The following is a 23,990-nucleotide window of genomic DNA, read 5'->3' on the forward strand; positions in this document are numbered from 1 at the left end:
GGGGAAAAAAGAGTGGACCGCTTGTCTCTAGTTAAATGACAGTTTAATGCCAAACACCATACTAACACTCATGTACAACATCTTTAAAGAAGAAGAGAGACTTTACAAACCAGGTTCTATACAATCAGCTGGACCGGGCTTCGTTGTCTCCATAACCAACAGCAAATAGAAAAATAAACCAAAAGGTTAGAACCCATTTAAAGATTGTCGTAACTGGTTCTGTGAACATTCCATCTGAAAGGAGGGATGGTTGGAATGTCGTTACCTTCCAACCTGTGGAAAAACGCTGCCTGCGTTGTCAATTTCCTCTTCTCATCCAGACAGGAGGCCGAGTCAGAGCGGATTTATAGAACAGCTTGTTTCTTCTAAAGGGAATACAACTTGCAGCTCAGCACAGAAGGTGAATGAACTGATCGAGTGTCGGGTTATTGCTTGTTCAGACAGGAAACCGGACACAATCATGGATGCGTGGCGACAAACTGCCAACGCCACAGAAAATAAGAGGCAAGTCGCGCACACTTGAGCGGGGGCGCCGTCCTGCCAACCCGATCCGGGGCTGCAGAACTTACTACAATGTCATAGACTGTATTCTCAACAGAAGAAACTGGAGCCAAGCTACATTCAATCCCTTTAAGATTGGCGACAGGAGCGACAGTGACACAGATTACTGAAGGTAGAAATGTGCAGAAAGAGGCTGAAACACCTAAAGTGGACTTCAGGGACAATATGAACAAGGAAGAACTCTCCTTTGGTAAAGAGAAGACAGCTGAAATGTTGCATTTTCTTAACTCCTTTGCAGCTTCTAGCTAACGATTGATGCTATGTTTATGTATGCTACACGGCATAATCATCAGATTTAAAAAAGAAAAAAAGAAATCCAGATATAAAACAAAATATTTACATTAAATGTGTAGGTGGTCATAAATTATTAGGCTGGATTCTAATAACGCTGAACATCGGTCAGCAGAGGTGTTGAATATTTACAGCAACACGGTGCTTTAATACACCATAACCACCGAAAAAGAGGAACATCCACAGGCTCTACAGGTTTACAGCCAACGTCTGATAACACTCTTTAAAAATGGAACTGCTTATTCTTCTTTAGAAAGAGAATTAGACGTCAATTCAACGCTAACTTGCAGAATTCTTAACCAGGGTCTCTTGGATTAACAATTGTTCTCTGTGCATTGACTGCACATAAAAAGGTGGATTTCACACATTTTTGGGTTCATTGGGAGACGTGGGGTTCCCACTAAAATGGCAAAGTTGCAGCGAAAGCTCCTGGACAATCTTTTGGCAACTGGATCCATCGTCAGCAGGTTGAAAACCCTCCTCACGAGGGTTGGAGACAGTGGTGTTTCGTCTCTGGAGAACAGAGGCTACAGCGTTCTGTACTTCACCCGGTACTTGTTTACGCTGAGATAGTGGAGGACCTCGGGGTTGCAGGTGGTGGTGCAGGACAGCAGACCCTCTTTGTTATCTCCCATCAGCCACTTGTGGGTGTCTGCATCCATGTTGGCGGTCACGTTCTCCTTGGCCCAGGCGTCCAGCCAGGCCTGAAAGCGTCTGTGCAGACCAGTGTTGACCCGTTGGTGGGACTGAAAGACAGGTTGACAGCGCTAATCACCTGCAGATCCAAGTGCCTCCAGACAGGCAGAGAAACGTCTGTGAAGTGTTTCCAGCGCTCACCTGATGAGCTCGTGTCAGCGCCGTGTGTCTGTACATGTAGTCTTCTGACTTGCAGACGTAGACCATCTTGTAGGTGTTGAGCTTGAACATGCACTCGATCTTCAGCTCGCCGTTGTCCTCCAGAGACTTGTCAGAGGGGACCCTGGTCATCTTCTGCTGCTGCAGCCGCTCCCATCCCCGCTGGCACTTCCGTATCCGTCGCAGGTTCCTGAGGGCGGAAGCAGACGGGCGACGATCAGCGACACTAACGGGCCACCGAGCCAAACTTCTGATTACGGCACACAACAAGGGGTGCGCCAAGTTTACAGGGAAAGTTCACACAAATTTTACAAAAAAATAGGGAATGCGTTTGTTTGCCTTGACTGGCAACATTGGGCAAGCAAACATGTTGAGGCAAAATTTGAAAACGACTGAGTCAAATTTGAGAGGACTGTCCCTTTAAACAGTTTTTTTTAAATTCTTTTTTTAAACCCATGCACTGCAAACTCACCAGCTTCAGAATTAGATAGGGAGTCAAATCATTCGTGGATAATGAGGATCTATAAGAGCAGCAGAGGCAGCAGTGGTAATATTTCTGTACAGTGCGTTTCTGTTGCACAACCACATACCATCAGAAATGAATATTTATCCTTCCATTGAAAAACCAAGCCTGATTTTGTGCAGATTAAAGAAATATGCAATTATTAACCCCACCTGAAGGAAAGTTTTAAATGTGTACTTACCCCAGAGGGTACAGGTGAGCAGGGACTGAAACCATGAAGCATATTTTTGCATTCAGGGCTCCACTTAAAAGACATGACAGTGAGGCCAATTTCAAATTAAAAAAAAAAAATAAATAAAAAAACACTGTCAAAAACAAACACTACAGAGTTGCTGCCTGGTCGGGTACCAATCGAAATTATGAGCCGAGAGAATTTTTGATGTGAACAAACTTTCACCGACGATGTACAGCACTGTGATTATGAGATGAAGACCCAAAACAACGGGTGAGAAAAGAATAATAATAATAAAAAAAACTAAAGTTTTCTTACTGCTACTGATCATATTTGTCAAGTCTTTTTCACCTCTTGTGCTGCTGATCTCTCATAGATTTGATGGGGAGAAAAGGTGGTCACGTATGGGCGGGCCCACTGATTTTGAAATGTGTATGAGCATGGACAGCCATCTCAAAGGTGAGACCGGGCAGAGGGCGATGGCGGGTTATGTGCAGCACTCGGCTGGAGCCAGCGGCGTGACGTGGCCAATACCAGCGCGTATCGAGTCGGCATCTTACAGTTCAAACAAAAGAACCCACACAAATTTGACAATAAGCTTAAACACCAAACCTGACAGATGAATGGCTTAACAACAAAATCTTTGCAGAACAAACGCTCCCCGATTCACTTCAGTGGTGACGAGACACACAGCCACACCTCCGTGCGCGGTTCCCATTATTGGGAAAGAAATACACCCACATGGAAAAAACAATTTAGACAATCATTTTATTTACAAATGCTACACCTATGTACAAGTTCACGTAGTTTTGCAGAGTTTTTAAAAATATGTGAGCACTAATCGGTGATGAGCCGCTTGAACAATCTGAGTGGGGCTGCTGAAAATGGGTAACAACAACTGGTTGCTTTAAACAACATTCACATCTGTAAACAGTGATGGAGGTGTGCACAGGACCTGTGATCCCAACATAAACAGAGGGTACGGTTAGCGTGGGAAAAGAAACCGTCACGTCACTGTTCGTTAACAAAGTCAAGTCCAGCACAAGAGCAGCAATCACCAAAACTCAGGCCAAACACAAAGAGGGAAAACAAAGGACATGCTCAACTTGTGTTTCTTTCAGTTCCTGTTTCCACGGGTGAAAAGGAAAATCATTTAAATCCAATTTAGGAAAATGGTTCAAACATAACTTTTACAGCCGTTACTTGCTGAAGGGCAAATCAAAGCCCTCCTTTAATAAATACAAACTCCAGTTAAAAGAATCAAGTTGTTTCATCTTTTTTTCTGTAGAAAAAAAAAAGCTGGCCTAGCAAAGTGCAACATTTTCCATGTGAGACAGAAGAAACTGAAAGTGTCACGTTCACAGCTGATTCACAAATCTGTGGAGTCGTTCTGTTCCAATAAATCTTATCAAACGTGCTCCAGCCGGCTGAGTGTTGCAGAACAGCCACCGTTTCTACCTCAACGCAAACAGACCGCCTGTCTGGCTGCTCGGCAGGACAAGGGGCTTAAAGGTGAGGACACAAGAAGGAGCTCAGGCCTCACCTGGGGAGGAACACGGGCTTCTGGGAGAGGTGCTCACGCAGCTCCATGGAGGCCGAGTCCGAGTTCAGGAATCGTCCCAAGTATTCCGACCACCTCTGTGGAGGACAGAGTAGAACATGTCTAAGCCCTTAAAATACCAACACGCAATTTTATTTCAAATAACAACCACAGTGGGCATTATAATTTATGGACCAGCCATATTGTTCATCATCAAAGCTAGATTGTGATGAAGTGGTGACCATTAATATCTCGATATGCTGCCCTTAATGCCAATATTCACATGAACCAAAGTGTTTAGATTAGCTTCTATGAGCTCATTATTTTAACAGTAGCACACCAACACTTACTGAAGGACTGTTGGATTGAATGCAGACGCGCACAGAAGCGTAAAGGAGGACTTTATCACAACTTCTTACCTCAGAATCTGCTGGCTCGTCAGAGTTCTCCTCCTCCGTGTCCAGCAGCTCTACGGCCAGACTGACGGACCCTCGGCTCTTTGCAAATGACAACTAGAAGCGATAAGAGGCATTTGTCAGTGAACACGCTGCGGAAACACGCCGAGGCAGGTAAGAACACCGGCTGTCAGACCTTGAAACAGTTCTCATCCGACATGAGCTGCTCGGCTTTGCGATGGTAGCCCCCTTCTGCAGTGGCCCTTACAGACTGTGTCGCCGCTGTGCCTCCTGTGGCTTTGTTGGAACACTCGCTCAGGTACATGTCCATTACACGCACGCATACCTCATCTGTGACCAGGTGTTGGAGCTGGAGGGATCGACAGCCAATGGTATAAACCTCACATGTTAGCAAAGCAACACTTTATACTTGGCTAACTGCAGTAGCCTTTGTCTCCATCAGAAGGTGGGAGCGAATTACCTGGCGGACAATGTTCTGGATGAGTTTGTCCATGGTGAAGGCTGTATAGGCGTGGATAGTAAACATTTCCCTCAGTGAGTCCTCGTACTGAGCTGGCTCCATGTTTCCGTCCAAAAGATTGCGCACCATCTCCAGAAAGATGGAGTAATAGTCCTCAACATCGACATCCACTGCAGGAAGAAAATAGATGTATTTAGAGAAAAGGACCACAGGTGTGAAATTAGGACCCGGCTTAATATTTGGTATCACTCACTTGGTTCCTTTATCTTAAGTTGGATGGCTGGGTTTTCATTTTTATCTTTCTTGATCCCCAGCGCTTCGCGCTCCAACTCACGCTCTCGGGTTTCCTCCTCGATCTGCTTCTCTGCTTGCCCGTAGATTTTCAACAAACGCGAACAAAGGATGTGGTGAAGACGAAAGAAGATATACCAGTAGTTGTTCACGAAGAACAGGTTGTAGGCGTCGTCTGTGTCTCGCAGCTTCTGAGCTGTTGTGTTGCTAAAGAGGAGCTTGGACTTGGATAGGCCGCTGCCCAGCAGACCGTTGTGCTTCTTGGGGTTGTGCTCGTCTGACTCTACGTCTTCTTCCTCATCTTCTTCCTCTTCCTCCACGTCAGATAACTCACCCCGCCGTGCAAACAGGAGGTCAGGGATAAAGTGGTGGATGATCTGCTTGATCTTGTACTTGTCTTCTTTCTGGATGCCCACCTGTCTTTTGACATGATGGATTATGAGCGCAGCAGCATCATCCAGTATTTGGCTGTCATCGTAGGCCAGATTCATGTGCGGGCCAGTCAGCGGAGGCGTGGCGGTTTCCTCTGATGCTCGCTCTTGGCGCTGCAGGGCGGATGAGAGCAGAGCGAGGTTGATTCTAAAGTCTGTAATTCGATGTTAGCACCAAATACTGTAAAGTGACCATTGAGCAAAAAGCTGAATTCAGTTATTGAATGTGGGTTCTTACATCATCATACAACATCTCAATTTCATTGAGTAAGGTCTTTGAACGCAGCACTTTGGTGTCATTCTGCTTGAAGTTGATGCCTTGGTGGTCAAGAGATTTCAAGTAATATTTTTCATTCTGTTCCCGCCAGATTTTGTTGAATCCTTTTTGAGCTTCCCTCCACTCTTCATCCTTCATTTTTAATCTGAAAGAAATAAAAATACATCATGCACAGAGAAGGGAACTTTGAACCCCAAAACGGTCTTAATATCCAAGTGGACAAAATACTACATCTAGAAAAGAAACGAGTCAGAACCTTTTCAGCACTATGGGAACAGACACAGCTGGATTCCGATGGAGGCCATCGATGATGTCATGGGCTTTGTCTCCGTATATCCTCTGGATAGCTTTTCGGTGGATGACCTCTGAAGAGCCTCCCATTGTGTTGTCTAACTTGAAGCGTAGCTGCTCCTCTGCAGACATGCGGGAAAGCCTCCGCTGCACTGTCTCCAAGGCTCGTATTGTGGCAAGGTTGGATTCCAGGACAACATCCAGCTAAAGGTGGCGCAGCCAGAGTTAAATCACCGACAACTAAATCCATCTAAATTTCCTTTTTTCCCCATGACATCTATTAAAGTGACAGGAGTTAGCATAGCTTAATATTTTTACTTAAATTTATAGCTACTGGTGTGATAAATCAATATTAACTTCTTTAGGTATCCACCACCACTTAATTCAGAGTGAGATCAGCTATTTTAGAACAAGAAATCCCATCACAGTCCGAGCCAACCCTAACTTTATAGCCCATATACAAAGCGTGTGGAACCAGCTTTTTGTAATGCTGGTTAGTTGTGCTCTGAAGTGCCTCAATATACGGTAATATATCTATAATCACAAAGTTGATGTGAGTCAAGGGTTGTGTACAGTTAAGAATAAGAATATTAGACATAACCATGACCCTAACAGTATGTCTCACCTCAAATCGCTCATCCTCACATCTATAAATATGTTCCTCATACTGAGTCTTCTTCGAGCTCACAAATGTAGAATCTTCAGACCACGAGGGAAACGAAACCCACGTGTCATTCAGAACCTGAAACAGGACACAGATCAGTTCAGTCGGCAGCTCACACAAATCCATGCATGTTCAATACGAAAGCTGCAAAAATGTTATAGGGACTCTGAAGTAATAAGAAACTGACAGCAGTGTGACAACAGCGCGTTGCTAAAGTATCTTTCCATACAAAAAGTTCTTTAATGGATAAATCCTCTACCGGCATCACCTTGATGCTCTGTACACAAAAGGTAATTTGTTGAATGATTACACATGTAGGATGTGCACATGGCGTTTTAGGCTAGGAAACTTTGTAGGCAATTACGATATAATAGATAACACACGCTATGTTGTGTTTAGCTGCTATGTGAGACATGCTGACACAGCTGTTTCCTTCACTGTTGTACCTCTTTACACAGTGGCGTCCTTCCGGTGCACTTGGGCTGCTGGTAGCTCTTTGGTAGTGCTCTATAGCTGGGTCCCAACCTCTTACAAGAGGCATAGTCAATCTCCATGGCGATGCCCTCTGTTGCTCGCTCCTTGGGTAAACTCTCTGCATGGCTCGATTCACCGTGACTCGACTCCCAGTAGCCCAAAAAATTTTTGAACCATGAAAAAAGCTCCGGGAATTTTCTGTAATATTAAATTTCATTGTAGGTCACAAAATATTTTATATGGTATAAATCAGCAACATGTGTGTTTGAACTTACCCAAGAAATGGGATCACTAACTGCACCAGCTCAGCACGGGAAATTAATTCCTGGCTGAAAATGTGAAGACAGCGCAGGAAGTTGTCATAGGCCTCAGAGCTTCGAAGAGCTTTCCTTACCTTTTGGCCAAAATTAGAGAAAAAAAAGCACATTACTTCACAAAATATTGGCCTCATACACATAATTGAACACTCTGTACTGACCTTTTCGAAGAACAATGTTTCTGTACTGGTGCTGTGTTTGCTGACATCATTCATATTGTGCTCTTTCCCCATTATTTTAGGTTTTTTCTGGAAGATTACACAACAAAGTGACAAACCAAAAGTGAAATAGGACAAAATGGAACCTCTATGGTGTCTCAGGAAGGCTGCACCAGAGGCAACATTAACCTGTCATCCAATATGAACCAGTCATATGTGGGTCAACTGGGCTCAGTTCTTTAAAATAGTAAATGTAGGAAAAAGATGTGCAAGTGTGGAAGATTCATAATAATCTGTCAGAACTCAAATCAAACACACAGAGCAACACTAACTGTATATGTTTCGTAAGCTTTTAACAAGAATACTGATCATGTTTAGAAACATACTTGTGAGTCTATCCATTAGCTTTAAAGGCCCTGTGACGTGCTGGTTTTGGAGTTCATTATATAGGCTTTAGCAGCTGCCCAATACTGTATCCGAGGTCACGACAGCCCATCCCAAAACGAGCTTTCCTTAGGATGTGCCATCTTGATGTCTGTAGCTTTAAATACTAATAAAGAGAGGGGCATGGTAGCGTGGAAGGGTGGAGGCGTGGCCTCGTTTATGGTGAATGGATGTGGGGGGGGGGGGTGTTCTGGTGGAGGGGAGAGTCATGACAGCAGCTGAACCTAAACAGGCAGTACTAGTCGTGTTTTATCAGCAGCATGCAGAGATGTTGCTTTCTGTCTGTTCTGGACTCAGGCAGGACCAGTTCATACATGTACACGCCAGGAAAAAAATGTGTTTTTCCTGCCACGGTACCATTTATCATATCATTTGCAGTGTAAAATCCAAACTTCAAATTCTGGTGCTACATATACCCACAATGAACCTAGGACTAGGAAATTCTCCATTCATTGTTCCCATCGCTACTAAAGCATGTGTAATTTGATGCGTACCTTTACAGGAGGTGTGGGTCCCAGTCCAGCAGGTCTCCTGACTGCCAGACCATTCTGGCTCAGCCTCTGTTTGGTGTTCAGTAACGGCCTCTTCACTGTGCCACCGTGATCATTACGCACAGACTCTGCTCTGTCTGGTGTTGCCTTTCCCAGGAGCTGCATTTAAAAATCACAGATTACGATCTCGCTAATAAAAACATTATATAAATGTGGAGTTTTATTCAAACAAACATTGAAGACCTGGCTAGTTGGTATTCACCGTCATTGATAACAATTTAGCATCTTAGTGCAAAATGTTACAACACAGTTGCGAAACACTATAAAACTGTAGTGTTTAAGATAGTCGGAAAGATACCTAGCTGTTATAACAGATACTTAGCTGTTATAACAGATACTTAGCTGTTATAACAGATACTTAGCTGTTAAGTCAGAAAAGACTCACAATGGAGCTGTTTGCATCAGGAAGAAACTGTCCGAACTCTGACAGCAAGTCCTCCTGGTTCTTAAAGAGTCTGGCCACCTGTGTGTAGACCTCCTGTTCAGTTAATGCTGGGGTGTAGTTGCCTCCTGCCTCTTTAGCGTTCCGCTGTTCCTTCTGTGACATTAAAAAAGATCTGTTGGGTTGGCAAAAAGCACCTAGAATGCTTTATATAAAACACTACTGCACGTGCCTGACTTTCTTACCTGGTATGTGTGCAGGATTTCCAGGAAGGCTTTGTAGATATCAGGTTGACCCTGGAAGCGGTTCTTGATTTTGTTGACATAATTAATGGCATGGTTGAATTCCACAGGCTGATTGTTCTGGAAAGGAGGCCCACTGGACGGTGTGCTGCTGACAGGAGTGTGGGGCTGAACTGTGGGTGATCGCGGTGAGGCGTAGGCTGGGATGGATGGACTGGGCTGACTGGTGGGTGTGTGGGCTGGAGAATGAATGGGCTGGACAGAGGAGAGGAAAAACATGATCACTTCAAATGCAACAGAATTAATTAAAGAAAGAACTTTATTTACCTTGCTGGTTTTATTTGGAGCAGGCTGGGTGGGAATTGTTGGAGTGTTACTGGCAGTATGGGGGCCACCCTGTGGAGGACCCTGCTGCTGAGGATGACTTGAGGCCTGAACAGATGGTCCAGTTGCAGGAACAGTCTGAACCGAAATGCCATGTGGGGTGATGTAGTGGATCTGCCCCGGAGTTGTCACGTTGACGAGATCGTTGGTTTGGACCTCGATCTTATATCCAGGTGGCAAGAAAGTATTAAAACCCATAATAAGATCGGGATGTCCCTTAAATAGCTGTGACACGCGGTTGATGACTCCAGGAGTGTCTATACTGTAGTAACAAAAAAAGACAATGTCTAATGCATTCAAAATATACAATAAGTGCGCAACAGCATGGTATAGATAGTCATAGTACTCACCTCTGGGACTTAAACTCTTTCATAATATCAAGAAAATCATTATACACTTGTGGCTTATTTCCAAATTGAAGCTTCACTTGATCCAGATAGGACAGGGCATCTTCAACCTAGAGATTGAAATATAAATCACCTCACTGCCAATTTCATTCTCAAACTTCACCCATATTATCTTCATGTGTAAAGTGTCCTCATCAGGTATTTGCAAATGTATGTGCACCTTCAGCCTCTGAAACTGTTGTCCTTGTGCTGAAGTAATCGATGTGGGAGGATGAACGGGACCCTGGACAACAGTCGGGCCCTGGGCCACTGTAAGGCTGTGGCCGTGGGGGCCAACAAGTGGGGCTGCGTTATGGCCGTGTCCATGGCCAGATGCGTTCTTTAGGAGGACAATAAATCACATTAAATTGAAATTTAGGATTAATACTCATCAGCTCTGAAGATAGACATGCATGGTTAGACAGCGAAGAAGCAGCATAACTTTCACGACAGTTCAGGTAGAGGTTGTGGGTACTTTTTGTCCACTTGAATAAGTTTATCCAACTCTTACCTGGTAGCTATGAGAGAGAGAATACTGGATCCCAGTGGACGGCTGCATGCTGTCTGCGGCTGCCTCGATTATCGCAGGCACTGAGACGAGAGTTCGCTGTTGAAAACTCTCTGCAATACCCTGAACTGCTGGATGATGCGACTGTTGCTGCTGGGGCACAAATACCAGTTCCCGGTCCTCCACGCGCCTCTTCATTGTACGAGCATGCTCAAAGGCGCTAAAACCAGATCGACAGCAAAGGGTCAGTGGGCGAAATTTGCAAACTTGATTTTGTCTTATACATGTATTTGTAACCTAGAAAAGGACATATGAGTGTGTATAAGGCTTATTTAGTATATATCTAGGTGACTCTACATAACGCTTCTCCAAAGAAATGGGTGAAACTGTTTATTAGAAACAACACGAGACAACTAAAAATATGTATTTCACCCTTTCAGCATATAAGTGTGTGTATTTCAAAATAACAGGTACTGAGAAGAGCGTTCTTTATGAGTAAAATGTGTAAGATTTAAAACATGTATGCATTACGCAAAATGAAGCCCCCTAATGACAGCACAGCTACACGCGTATAAGGGGACCAGTAATTTGGTGACGGTCCCTGCGCTGCTTGGACGCAGCTGATCTGGGAGCAGCGGACGCGGAGCCTCGGAAAAGACGGCGCCTGAACGTGCGGTCGAAACTCGCCAAAAACCGTATCTGACGCTTTTCCGGCTCCCAACACGTTCGCCGAATCGCGATCTTTGAAAGAACGGGCGGCGAAAGAAGCCGAAATCATGTGAAAGGTCCTAAAAAGGCGTATTTCTCGACCGCGTTGAGCGGGCACACTTGCGCCGGCTCTCCGGCTGTAACGCTGCCTCGTCCCCTCCCCCTCTCTACCAAACACCGAGTCTCACGCCATTCGATTTTTGGTGAGCTGCTCGCTTTCGTAAGCCTGGTGTTAGCGTTTGACTGCGAAGTTGTGTAGCAGAAAAAGTTAAGCGACCGGACCATAAATGTCTAGCTGCCGCAAATAATCAAGCAGTGTCGCTTTTTTTTGGTTATCACATACAACCACAGTAAAGGGAATTCAACACTTTAAAAACCGAGACGAGCTAAAGGTGGCTAAGTGACGTTAGCAAATGGCCATGATTCGTCGCAGCTGACAACGCGATATCAACACCGGCTGCTCAGTTCCTAACACATGGTTTACCACCATAATATCGTTTTTTTATCTAAAGTTGCAGGTTCAGTAACATTGTGCTATGAGGCTCGATCAGAACGACAGGTAGCTAACCCTGATTTCAAGCTACTTAAGCGACACAAAATTAACATTAAGTCAAGAGAAGTTCGACAGAAAGATATTTTCGCTATTGCAAAACCACATCTCACCTCAAAACGGTACATTCCTTAAGAATCCTACCCAAATCAGTCAATTATAATGTAATAACTTACCACAAAATGTAGCTATGTCAGGTCAATCTGCTTAGCGCTAGCATGTCAGCTAAAGTTAATTCATGGTCGCCACTCTTAGCTTGCTAGCCTTACTTGGAATAGCTAATAGAATAACTTGTCGGTGCTACAATGGGACGACTCCAAGAAGAGAATTCTACACATTGCTGCAATGGGAGGTAAACGCTGGCTAACATTAAGACATCGTGGTAAAACTACTGGTGTTGATTTGCTTTTCCCGTCTGTTCGGCAAGGTTATCGAGCAGTAGGCAACTCTATGCTACGTTAGCACAACAGCTAACCCCACCAGTACTGCCCGACGAACCTATTAACTCACCTCACAGGGCTGCCGCCAGCAACAATTCGACACAGCGCTAAAACGGTACCGACAACTAACCTGCTCCGCGTCTATTTTTCTCCGCCGTGACAGAAAAAAGTTGCGTGAAATACTAGCAAAATAATATTTGCAGTTGCGGCTACGTCGCTAACAACAGTGTATGTATGAAGCGGTGTTCCTTGAACATAGAGGCGTGTCCAGGACGGAGGCGGGTCAGGCCCCGCCCACAGCGCACTGTGATTGGTCAGAATTTCGGAATGAAAACAAATACAATGAAGGCAAAGAGCCAGCGTCTGTACGAAGACTTCCGGGTTGCCCGTGTTGAGTTTGTTCGAGGCACATTTTGCAATTGGAATAAATGTTCAAACGAATAAATATTCCCATAAACATGCTTCGTAATATTTAGTAAAATGTATGCGTATTTAGTATAAATAGTATATTATAAATAGAGCCAGTTTCAAGTGAAATGAACAGTGTTGACAACATAAAGTCTCCCTCTGATTTAAAGCTTTGCAAGTGCTTCTGCCATCAGAACGAAGCTCTAGGTGTTTATAAGGTCTTCATAAGGCTCTTCTTCCTCCTGCCTCTCATGGTGCAAAGTTTTATTCCACTTTCACCTTAGCACAAAGTGGTCACTGACTAAGTAACATTCATAAATACATGGTCTTCTTAAACCCTTTAATCGACAACAATGATTTTTTTTTAAAACATTCCTTACAGGACAATATTAGGAGTGAGCTATACTTTATTCTATTAAAATTCCAAAACAACTTTGTAGATATTGACTTATAGGTTGAAATAGTTCAGTAAAATGTTTAATATTTTTAACTGGATGAAAAGGTACATTTAAAGTGCCACCATTTGTGCTGACAGCTTCTTTTTTTTAATTTACCGGTAATACTTCCCAAAAGTAACTGATCTGAAGTCAGCAGCGTAGTCAGTAAAGGATGACATGGTGAAGAAAGATGCCGACGATGGTCACGGCTGAGATGTGTTTTGGAGCTGCAAGACGAGAGAAGGGAGCCTTGAAGATGCTTCCTTTGACTTTTGTGACTGCTTATAACAAACTAGCATTGCATTGTTGTGGGTGTTTTATTATCATTAAAAATACACAGGTAAAATTTACCGTTTGCGATGGAGGGCTGAGTGGTGTTTGATGCGCCGGTGCTCTCTGTCTGAGTGGAAACTGGTCCAGTGTTGGAGGCATTGGGAGCTGGATCAGGAGTGGGTGCAGAAGTTGAGATCAAAAGGCTGACGGGTCCTGAGTTGACCGTGTACGTCTCGGTGTACAGATTGCCAACCAGGCCTCTTGGTGAAAAGGAGTAATTGCACAGACTAGGGCACTTCTGAGAGGGTAAAGTAGTGATGCAGAGGTTAACCGTGCATCGGACGTACATCTGCAAAACACCAATTAAACACACATGTTTGCCGGGTGAAGAGCTTTACACCTTAGTTTTGACTCGCATGACAATTTGTAAGAAGTGGAAAACAGTCTGGCATGAAGACCATTTCTGATCCCATTAATCAAAGAGCCGAGGTAACGACAGACCATGGGTGCCACGCTATTCGTCTTGGACAAATCGAGTCGATAAACCTTGGAGGTGGAGTCCGCTATGACAACCTCAGCTGTTTCAGATGAAGACGAACACCTGAGAGAAAGAAACAGAGCGGATAAACAGAGCCGACCCTCGTTTTAATCCTTATAATTTTCTGAAAAATGACAGGAAACAAGTCAACCGTTACTGACCCCTGTTGGACAATAGCGCTGTACGTTGCAAAGTCCTCTGTTTCCGACTTGATGCAGTTGCTCACGACCATCTCAGCTCTCCCGATGCTGCAGTTGGACAGCACAGTCAGGTAGAGCATTCCGACCCTTGACCCTGCTTTCAGAGAATCGTTTGCCGACTGTAACGAGAGTTCTGCATCTCGGCGCACTCGGGTAGGATTCCCCGGGGTGTCTAAAATCCTGGGGGCTCTTGTGAAATTCCCGAATGGCCCTTCTCCCGGTAGGTAAAGTTTTAAAGTGAAGGCCACCTCACCAAAGACCTCCCTCTCCATGGGAATGCTGAGTCTGTACTCTGGTCCCTTGGCCTGGACTCCAGGGATGCGGCACGCCAGAGGGAGGATGAGGGTTGGGTTTTTTCTGACCACAGAGGAGGAACGCACACTCTGCAAGGTGTTGACGTAAACCAGCTCTGAACCCGTATGCTGGAAAGGAGATCGTTAACTTTCAGCTGAATCTTGAATATTCCTAGGAATTGTGGTTCTGGGCATTTTCCTGTTGAGAGTTTCCAGATCATAACTGTCCTCTCATAAAGCTTTCTGGGACAATAGATGTGACATAAATAAAAACGAACTGGCATAAACGCTTATATTTTACGTGTTACCACGGTCTTGGTGCCACAGCCGTCCAGGGAGATGCTGGCTGTCAGGTGTGTGCTGTTGTAGCTGATGGGGCAGGTGGGGCTGTTGAGCTGGAGTTCTGTCAGGTTGACGTTGGGAAAAGAGGTGACAGGGAGCACCAGAACCATCTCTGTTTTCCCACAGGTCAGCTCTGCAGACAGCAGATTGAAGGTTTCACCCCCACACATCATTTCAGCTTTAAAAGGATGCTTTAAAGATTGTTTGATCAACCTGTTCCTGGAGGCGGCACCTTCATTTCCCCTGGAAAGATTAAGATTGGGATACGGTAATTCAGTGGTGGCTTGCTGGATACATTCTGCAATATAAATGCAGTTTTGTGATTGTTTTCAATATTGTTTTCTTACTTTGGTAAAGCCACACACACCTCGGCTGAGACTGCATACTGCAATGACAGGAAATACAAATCAGATCATTTTGGGTTACATCTAGAATTTGTACAGTTAGACACCGTAACAGTATGTTTTTGTATGTAATATTGAGCTACCTCTGGGTATTGACAGCAAAGCAGATGGGCAACAGCTGAGCCAGGTTGTTCTGGGATCGGACCCAGGCTGTTTTCATCATCGCCAAAGGGCCGACGGTTTTGAAACCCACCCTGAAGAGATTTGGTGGGCCAACCACGGCGATCTCTAGAGCACTGCAAATACAGTGAATTCCAGCTTACATGAGTGTTCATGTTTTACTGACAGGCTATAGCTAAACGCTATAGCTAAACGCTAACAACCACAAATGCTCATGACTCTTGTTAAAAATCAGATGAAACACAACAAACCTCTCTGCCCATGAAAGGAAGCCAAGGTTGAATGTCACCTGGTGGTACGGGAGGACGGTCACCCTGGTGTCACCTGCGGGGGTGTCCTCTGCTGCTACAGGTTCCTCACCACAGCTGACACTTGACCTCTCAACTGCAAAATTCAAGCACGAGAGCACCAACTGAGTAACGACTAAAACAACACAACCTGCATTCTCTAGTTGGTGGCCTCACCAGAGACAGAGAGGTGAAGGGGGACAGCGCTCATCGGGTCCGGTCGGCCATTGAGTGCATGAATCCGGTCCTCCACCATCAGGTAGATGAAATACTGCCCTGCTGGTGCATTTCCAGTGAACGTCAGCGTGCATTTTTCCTGATGAGAGAACAAAATCCACCCTATTTTAAAGCAAAGCTTTAATCACTCCGTTCAGTCACATTTAAAACAGCTGGTTTTATTTTGTGTAGCTTCACTTCAGGCTCACCGTCTCCAGCTGGATGAACGAGTGCTGCGTACAGTCAACACACTCTCCCTGTTGTGCACGCGCAAATCGACACTGCACCTTGTCACCGTCCAGATCTTTCACCGATAAAGGAAAGTGATGAGGGCAGTTCACACGGGCCCTGTTCCATTTACACAGAGACAGAGAATTCAGCTAATGTCATTTTACTTAGGAATATCATTACATTACATTCCAGAAATCCTTCAATTTTTGGTTAAATTGAACAAATTGAACTGCTGGGTTTCCTCTCAGTAGTGACAGCTGTTCTGGTGTCCTCCCGGGCTGGTCTCATTGTTGTCGTAGCATTAAAAGGAGGAAATGTCAAAAGGGGGACTACACTGAAGCATTGGTGGAGCCTCAAGCAGATTCAGGCAGGGCTCAGTAACGGAGGCAGCCATTCCTGCCATTTTTTGTAACCATATTAAATATGTCACATCTGATGGGAGCTTATTGGATTATAGTCATATCTGAAGTTGTGGTTTTGGTAAATTTGGACTTCAAAACAGATTAAAGCTCTGTGCTGGTACAGTTAAACAGATTTGTGTTGCATTTGGGACGATGGCGTTTTTACCTTAATGGAGGAGGCAGAGCAACAAATGCAGGACGGTTGAGCTTCCCTGTGTCTTCCCGGACTGTTGGTGCAGCGTTCAGGGACACGTAAAAGGTGTTTGACCTAATTATGTATGCGAAGGGTGCTGGTTAGAGGTGTATCACAGTTTCACTTTTACATGAATCAATCTGGGTGTAATATTCCAGGCAGCATATGTGGGAGTCGTACCCTAAACTGATGGTGCTGCGGTAATTGCTTGGAACCTTCTTTCGCCACTGGCGGACGCACCACCCAGAACCGGGCCTGGTACCATTGAAAGGCAGCAAGATATTGTAGACCTCGCAGTCCTCCCCGTGATCGCACAGCCCGTACATGGACGGACATGGAAGAGGGACGATGGCGCTGAAGTGAGCTTGCACCTGCAGGAACCAAGGCGACAAAATACAAGAACAACCTCAGATTATTCACGACAGAGGTAAGAAATTGAGAATTTTCCTCATTTTTTCCCCCCACTTGGATCACATTTGTGAATATTTGTAATGGCTCCATGTAAGAACATCCACTGGTTTGTGCATTAAACTAAGTTACATGTGTGAAACTGTAACTGGCTGCTGTGAAACTGTCTTGGGAAAAATTGCAAACAGGTCCCCTCTTTCACAGCCTGGCACCTGAAATAGTTCTATTTGTTAAAAAAAATTGAGAAAAGAGATTAAAACCTAAATAAATATACATAATGTGGGAATTCTAAGGTCATTCTCAAGTCTGTGGGTGTGTGAGCATTGAGTGTGGGTGTTTGTGCAGAGGTTTCCCACCGTTCTCCCTCCATCGCTCTCCACTGGGACAGCAGCGACCGTGAGGCCCAGAGAGGCGGCTTTGCATGCAGGGCCCAGCAGGGACAATGTCAGGCCCTGCAACAGGAGCCTTAGTGTGTATCCGGACAGCATCTAAATGCCTCCAGCACTGCTGAAAACACAGCGAGATGCATGAAACAAAAGCAATGATGCTGACCTACCAGACAGCTGGGCAGAGCCCTCAATGACACGCTAAGGTCATTCCTCCTACACAAATGAAGCACGTCATGCAGTATTGTAAACATTTTTCCCGGATTAATGAAAGAAATCCATTTGAAAATCCTCAATATAAAGTGTGATTCACGGACACCAAAATTAGGCAGGAATGATCACTCTTTAACCCATCGAGGACTGTCTTCAGAATCTTAATAAACATGGCAGTGGAACAAGGAGATCACTGACCCACCACCAAACTGGTCATGCTGGAGGAAGCTACAGTAGCAGAAGCTTCTCCAGACTCTCTTGGCTCTCACATGTGACGCTGCCATCATGGCAGTGCCCCACAGATTCTGAGAGTTCAGGCAGAAACAGGGCCAAGAGCGGCCTGCTGGGGGTTATTTGGTAGGTTTCTGGCAGTCCTCCTCCCCTCTTTCCTTAGATATCCGTCCTGCAACCCCCTCCACCTGGAGGACCGACCTGTCTTTGGGTATCTCTCCCACACTCTGCACCTTGTGCTGGGAGCTGCTGCAAACTTTCAGCCCACAGCTGTATGGATGTATCTAACTATCTGCACCTTCTTCTGCAAATCTTTAGATTTTCAGTGCTACATTTGATAAATTCACACATATTAAAAGTGTTTTTAAAAAAAAAAAATGAAACAGAAAAAGAAATGTGTTTAATCTAAAGGGAACAAAATACATAATAAACTAGTTACAACAGAAAAAATGAGCTGAGGGGGAACACATGCTGTTTAATGTGATTATTTAAGCTCCCCCAGGCAGGTTTCTGACATTTTCTTTATTCTCTGACCAAAAGTGGTGTTTAATTGATAATGATGCTGGAACTTGTTCAGCCTGTAAGTATTGTGTGCAATAGGTGAACATTTAACAATCATAATCTGATTTGAATTTATTTCACTATTGTGTGTCTAAACTGGGAAATGTGGTGTTTTGAGGTCAAGATGAACAATAAATCATCTTAAAGTGATGAGCTGACCATTCTAGCTTGTCTCCATTGAAACAGGGATCCCTAAAACTGCTTTAAAACTGAAAAAACCTCAGACCAGTTTGTAATTTTAGTTTCGATTTCTTTACCAAACCAGCTGTGATGATTACGGAAACAGTCAGATGGAATTTGATGATATTCCTCCAAACTCTGCTGCTCAGAGCTCAAAATACACGAAGCAGCCGCCTTCAACATGACAAAGATGTAAACCTTACCGTGGTCTAGGTGCCAGTTCCTCACGAAAGCATTAAAAATCTGAGTCGGCGTTGAGACGCGATTTCGTGACGTGTTCTGATAGAAGTGTTGCGCGTTCAACTCTTTTCATAGTGCGTCTGAATAATAGAGAAGGAATGAGGTTTAACTGGCTCCACCAGAGGAGAAAACCAACGCTTGGATTTAATCTCACATTAATTACTGATGAAGCCATGCAGACGTGATTTATAAAACATCAAAAGAGGATCCTGTTACATGTGCAGAGGCGAAAACACACTTTACGAACCCAGGGGCAGATCCAGCAGTTATGAGGACCAAAGACACAGTCAGGGGTCCCTGCATCTGTTTATACCCTAAATTTACTCATTAAACCACTAAAATGCATCAGTTCTTTATGGAATCTTTATTATGGGTTTAGCAAGTTATGAAAATCTATTTTCCCCCAAACACAAGGAATAGCTCACTCCACTGAACCAGTAATACCATGGCAACAGGATCCTGACAACCATCAAGGTCATCCAGAGACATCCCAATATAATTTGCAACCAAATCTTAATGGAAAAGTTCCCTGACTTCATGCAGACAGGTTAAATTAAAGTTGAGATTTATCACCTGTAAAGAAAAGAAGCAAAGACATCAGTAGTAGGAGAAATGTATTTATTGGATACTGAGGAATGATGAAGCCCCGTCCAGATTAAAAGGGCAGACTTTTGGTCCTTCACAGTGCTAAATTGTGGAATTTACAAGTTTCTCTGTTAAGACTTTTCTGACTGAGGGGAGAAAATATTCAGCTCTTCAACACACACACACACCCACAGGAACCAGAGAAGGTCCCCGGCTGGGGGGAAAGCTGCCCGTTCAGGCAGCAGGTTCTCCAGACCCACATCCGTCATCACTTCCCATTTTTCACATTGAGGATTTTCTCCTGTGATTAAAAAACAAACAAACAAACAAAATCAGTTGGATAAAAATAAATCAATCATCAGATTCACTGTATGTTGATCAGAAGTCCACGTTACCTTGATCATGGTCTCCAGCTTCATGGCGTCGGCTGCAAATTTGCGGATGCCATCAGAGAGCTTCTCCACAGCCATGCGGTCCTCATTGTGCTCCCAGCGGAACGCCTTCTCGTCCAGATGGACCTTCTCCAGATCACAGGCCTTGGCTACACACAAAAGGTAAATTAAACATTTGCTTTCATCCTGAATGTCAATTAGGCATCTGGGCTTCCGTTTATCAATGTTCATGTTACGATCATTTGCCCGACAGATGACATTTTTATATTTTGGAAGTTTAAATGCCGCAACAAAGCGTCTATAATCCATTATTAGTTTGTTTTTCTGGCTTTTACACCATCAGGACACGAAGGTCATGGTTAACGTTTGTATCCTTCCTGGCGAACCTCCATCTGTGCTTTAATGCAGCATTTTCATTCTGGGATTGGTACCTTTCTCCACAGTCAGCGTCTCCTTCACGGTGCTGTGGTCCTGGCTGAGTTCTGACAGCAGAGCGGGAGAGATGGTGAGCAGGTCACAGCCTGCCAGGGCCTTCACCTGACCCGTGTTCCTGAAGGAGGCGCCCATCACCACGGTGCTGTAACCAAACTTCTTGTAGTAGTTGTAAATCTTGGTCACGCTCAGCACACCTTGAGAAAGCGAAGAGGAAAACGATGCTTAAAGTTAACGATCCAATGAAGCTACTGCAGTTTGTTCCTGTGCAAAACCAGTTCTGCTTGACAAGTTGGAGCTACACAAATCTGACCGAAAATCCACAATGTGACCAGCAGGCGGCGTTTACTACCTGGATCTTCATGGGGCTCGAAGCTTTTGCGGTCCGTGTTCTCCCTGTACCAGTCGAAGATGCGCCCGACGAAGGCTGATGCGAGCGTTACCTTAGCTTCTGCACAGGCCACAGCCTGAGCAAAAGAGAACATCAGCGTCATGTTGCAGTGGACACCATGTTTCTCCTCCAGCTCCCTGTGAGATAAAGAGAGAAGTTCTTTCAAATGACGTGTAAGCCAAGACAATAGCTATGTTTGCAGGGTTAAATACTCAAATTATATAGCTCAGTTCGACACTCAAGTATGTGGACTCGTTAACATGCTGACTGATGGCCTGTATGAATGTTTGGCTTCCAAACCTACTTGCCCGCCTGGATTCCTTCCCACGTTGAGGACAGCTTGATGAGCACTCGTTCTTTACTGATTCCAGCCTCTTTGTATAGATCGATGAATTTCAGCCCCTTGGCAACCATTCCTTCTTTATCATAAGACAACCTGTTGACAAGAATTTTAGTTTAATGCTCTACTCTCACCTATTCAGTTCAAAGGCCAGGCATTTGTCAGCATTGACTCATGATTCCTCTTCATGTTTTGACAAAGACATCTTTCTGGTATGTGTCTATACTCCAATATTATGGGATTAGAAATAAAACAAGCCAAACAAGTTTTAGTCTTAAGAATTTAAAAAAAAAAAAAAAAAAAAAAAAAGGCAGCACAGCCGATCAAGGGTGGTGTTTCTGAATGATAATCACCATTGGGATTATTGCCTTGGGTCTATTTGGGAATCGTCTGCGTTATAAATGAGCCTTTCATCGATAATTAGCAGCGTGTGACACATGAACAGTGAAGGTACCTGGCATCAACCTCAGTGGAGACTCTCCCTGGGAGCTTCTTGAGGATTTCAACCCCAAAATTCACGAACAGCTTATCCATCGTGTTGTCTATCTGCTCCTCTACAGATCTGGACAATCAAGGAAACAGGAGAGTTCTCTTTACACCTACAACTAAACTGCAATAGATGTTTAGAAAAGAGGAATTGTGGTTAGAGTTTTCAAGCAAAGCTTCTGCTTCTTACCCTCCCTTGGTGACGCCATATTTAATGGCGTCGTCCAACAGATGCTGGTAGGCTGGCATCTTAGCAGCAGCCAGGAGTAGAGACGGATTGGTGGTTGCATCCTGAGGCTTGTATTCATCAATGGCTGCAGGTTACAAGACAGAAAACCAGAAAAGAATTAAACAAGTCAAACTGGTCACAGCAGTATAGATACTAACCTTCTACCAGCTCCCAGGCCATAAATGCTCTCAAACCTTTGTAAAGAATTCTTGTAAACGAGTTCAGCCTGTATCTTAATGTATTCAAGTGGCTCACTGAATGTATTGACCGTCATTCTCTGCAGGTTTAAGACATTAATAGTTCAGACATTTAACTCTAACAGAGATGTGATTACTTTATTAGAGGTTGCTGAAGCAACCTGGGTCAGATTGACAAGCTTCAGGTGCCTGTTTATGTTCACTAAAATGAAAAGAGACTGATACCAGCCTATACTGTAGTTGAAGAGTCTGTTTCAGTAATTCAATATACACAAATGATATAAAAGCAAGAATTAAGAGAATTAAGAGTTAAAAATGAAAGCAATTTAATAGACTGTAAATGTCCCTTGATGGAAAAATCAGGGATTCTATTCATAAAAACAACAAACTTTACTTTAAATTATGCAACTGTGTGGATTTACACAATCACTGACCCAAATCTTGCGTTCGCTCTGTGAAACAGAAGTGATTTTAACATATCTGGGCTTTAAACCTGAAAGATCCATCAAGGCAGAAACATCCATTTCATTCAATTTCAATTAGTTAGCATATTACTATAGCTCATTTGGGACCCAAGTGACATCTTCAAAGTTTTCTTTGTGCGTTTTGTCCCCCTTAAGTGTAAAGAACTGCTTCAAAAGTGTGCACACCCCTCCTGGCGTTTATCTCCACCAGACCTGACTGGAGCTCAGTTCTGTCATGTCATCCTGAGTCTGCAATAGCTCAATGGCAACTATTGTGTTTGTAACAATAAAGCAGCAGTTGCACTAATTCTGTCCAACTAAGGAACATCATCATTGGCTCAGAGGTGGAAACCAGGAAAGAGGAACTAATTAAAGGAAAAACATTCGCAACACACCGCGTTGCATTAGACTGGGTGTGCAACAGTTTGCACAACACACCTGTTACGTATGAGACCACGCATAGGTTAAAATCGTATAATTTGTGGAACTACTGTTTACTCAAATAAACAACTAGAAGAATCTATTTAATCAAGACGAGACAGTGGATGTAGCAGTTTGCTGCTGCTAATGCAAAGCAGCGAAAGTTGTTAGGACAGGCAACGGCATTCACTTCCAGGTTTAGTTAGGATTATCCGATTAACAAGTGCAGTAGCTAGTTGGAAACTTAGTCAACCAAGAGTTGGTTGGTTATGTTAGTAAACCTCAGTACTAGTCGGGTTGACATGATCTTGATGCTAACGCCTCCGCCTCTCAAAGCGGCTTGTTTCCGGGATCCTGACCCCGCGGTCAAGTCGGATCAGCGCGAGGCTTACAGATCTTTAGCATGCTAATCATGCTAGCGTTAGCGCGCTGGAAAGTGTAAACATCTACTACCGTTAAAGTCTCCCGTGTCCGCCACCACCACCGTGTGCTTCTTCAGCTGCTCCAGAGCGGACTCCATTTTTCGCCGTTTGTCTGGTGACACACTGCTCATGGTTAGGAGAGACTGGGACTCTTTTATATACGCGAGACACGTGAGGGTAGGAGGACTGGCCGACACGGAGCGCGCGCCACGCACGAGCTGGAGCGCATCACCGATGCCGGGCGCGCGCAGACCACAGAACAAGCGAGATAAACGGGACAAAAATCGGTGAATGTTGTCAGTCATCAAGGTCGAGGAGAATGTTGGTTTATGAGGATTGAAATGATAGATTATTCTTTTACAAACATGAAGATCGTTCCTTTACAAACATATCGGGCAAATATCAGGTAGAGGATGGTTCAAAAGTCATCACAGACACATGAGGTGACCACTCAGAGCAACTTTCTAACTAAATCCTAACATTATTTGAAAAAAAGTGCAGACCTCCATCAAGCACTCAAATGTTTCATTTTTTTACCCAGCTACGCCAGCTGGATTCAATTAAAATAATACACTAAAAACCTGTATGAGTAACGAAATATCCCAGTGGTGTGGAACAACTTGAATCACAAATAATAGTAACTCTGCTCCGTGTTCTTTCAATGCTGCGCAATTTAAATAATCTAGCACATTAAACGTGTGTTTGCACATGAAACAGAAAAACTGTAACCAATAAAATAAACACGAGATTAACT

At 44.2% G+C, this 23,990-nt stretch overlaps 3 protein-coding genes across 10 annotated transcripts; all 3 read right to left on the reverse strand.

Moving 5' to 3' along the window:
- Positions 1-26: 26 nt before the first annotated feature.
- On the reverse strand, positions 27-12,863 carry LOC101075468 (paired amphipathic helix protein Sin3a-like). 7 transcript variants are annotated; one of them, XR_003890584.1, is made up of 22 exons: positions 12,387-12,862; positions 10,622-10,838; positions 10,292-10,450; positions 10,075-10,181; positions 9,668-9,986; positions 9,344-9,595; positions 9,102-9,254; positions 8,660-8,815; positions 7,725-7,811; positions 7,522-7,640; positions 7,219-7,444; positions 6,734-6,850; positions 6,074-6,312; positions 5,779-5,962; positions 5,072-5,654; positions 4,819-4,988; positions 4,534-4,707; positions 4,362-4,454; positions 3,946-4,040; positions 2,180-2,228; positions 1,690-1,897; positions 1,459-1,598 (listed from the first exon to the last, which is right to left on the reverse strand). XR_003890584.1 is itself a non-coding variant. In XM_029846603.1 (22 exons), exons 2-21 carry the CDS (start codon positions 10,814-10,816, stop codon positions 2,208-2,210), a joined length of 3,474 nt encoding a protein of 1,157 aa, XP_029702463.1. In that variant the 5' UTR covers positions 10,817-10,838; positions 12,387-12,861; the 3' UTR covers positions 1,756-1,897; positions 2,180-2,207. The 7 variants fall into 7 exon arrangements, 5 of the variants coding, with proteins under 5 accessions (XP_011608255.1, XP_003969856.1, XP_011608254.1 ...); XM_029846603.1 differs by lacking the exon at positions 1,459-1,598 and adding an exon at positions 2,412-2,436 and having other exon boundaries at positions 1,756-1,897; positions 12,387-12,861; XM_011609953.2 differs by lacking the exon at positions 2,180-2,228 and having other exon boundaries at positions 27-1,598; positions 12,447-12,861.
- Positions 12,864-13,050: 187 nt separating this feature from the next.
- On the reverse strand, positions 13,051-19,328 carry LOC101075687 (uncharacterized). Of its 2 annotated transcripts, none has more exons than XM_011609951.2 (15): positions 18,842-19,328; positions 17,424-17,571; positions 16,840-17,030; positions 16,633-16,734; positions 16,044-16,182; positions 15,796-15,934; positions 15,583-15,715; positions 15,295-15,447; positions 15,155-15,192; positions 15,021-15,050; positions 14,774-14,940; positions 14,134-14,594; positions 13,936-14,035; positions 13,513-13,783; positions 13,051-13,388 (listed from the first exon to the last, which is right to left on the reverse strand). In XM_011609951.2, the coding sequence occupies exons 2-15, from the start codon at positions 17,553-17,555 to the stop codon at positions 13,324-13,326; spliced, it is 2,121 nt and encodes a 706-aa protein (XP_011608253.2). In that variant the 5' UTR covers positions 17,556-17,571; positions 18,842-19,328; the 3' UTR covers positions 13,051-13,323. The 2 variants fall into 2 exon arrangements, with proteins under 2 accessions (XP_011608253.2, XP_003969857.3); XM_003969808.3 differs by having other exon boundaries at positions 17,424-17,574.
- Positions 19,329-19,479: 151 nt separating this feature from the next.
- Positions 19,480-23,440, reverse strand: taldo1 (transaldolase 1). Its single transcript, XM_003969630.3, has 8 exons — positions 23,268-23,440; positions 21,695-21,818; positions 21,473-21,580; positions 20,983-21,114; positions 20,640-20,815; positions 20,287-20,484; positions 19,859-20,004; positions 19,480-19,764 (listed from the first exon to the last, which is right to left on the reverse strand). The coding sequence occupies exons 1-8, from the start codon at positions 23,365-23,367 to the stop codon at positions 19,732-19,734; spliced, it is 1,017 nt and encodes a 338-aa protein (XP_003969679.1). The 5' UTR covers positions 23,368-23,440; the 3' UTR covers positions 19,480-19,731.
- Between the last annotated feature and the right edge of the window lie 550 nt (positions 23,441-23,990).

Source organism: Takifugu rubripes, chromosome 13 (genome assembly GCF_901000725.2).
Source record: "Takifugu rubripes chromosome 13, fTakRub1.2, whole genome shotgun sequence".
In the NCBI taxonomy this organism is placed as follows: Eukaryota; Metazoa; Chordata; class Actinopteri; order Tetraodontiformes; family Tetraodontidae; genus Takifugu; species Takifugu rubripes.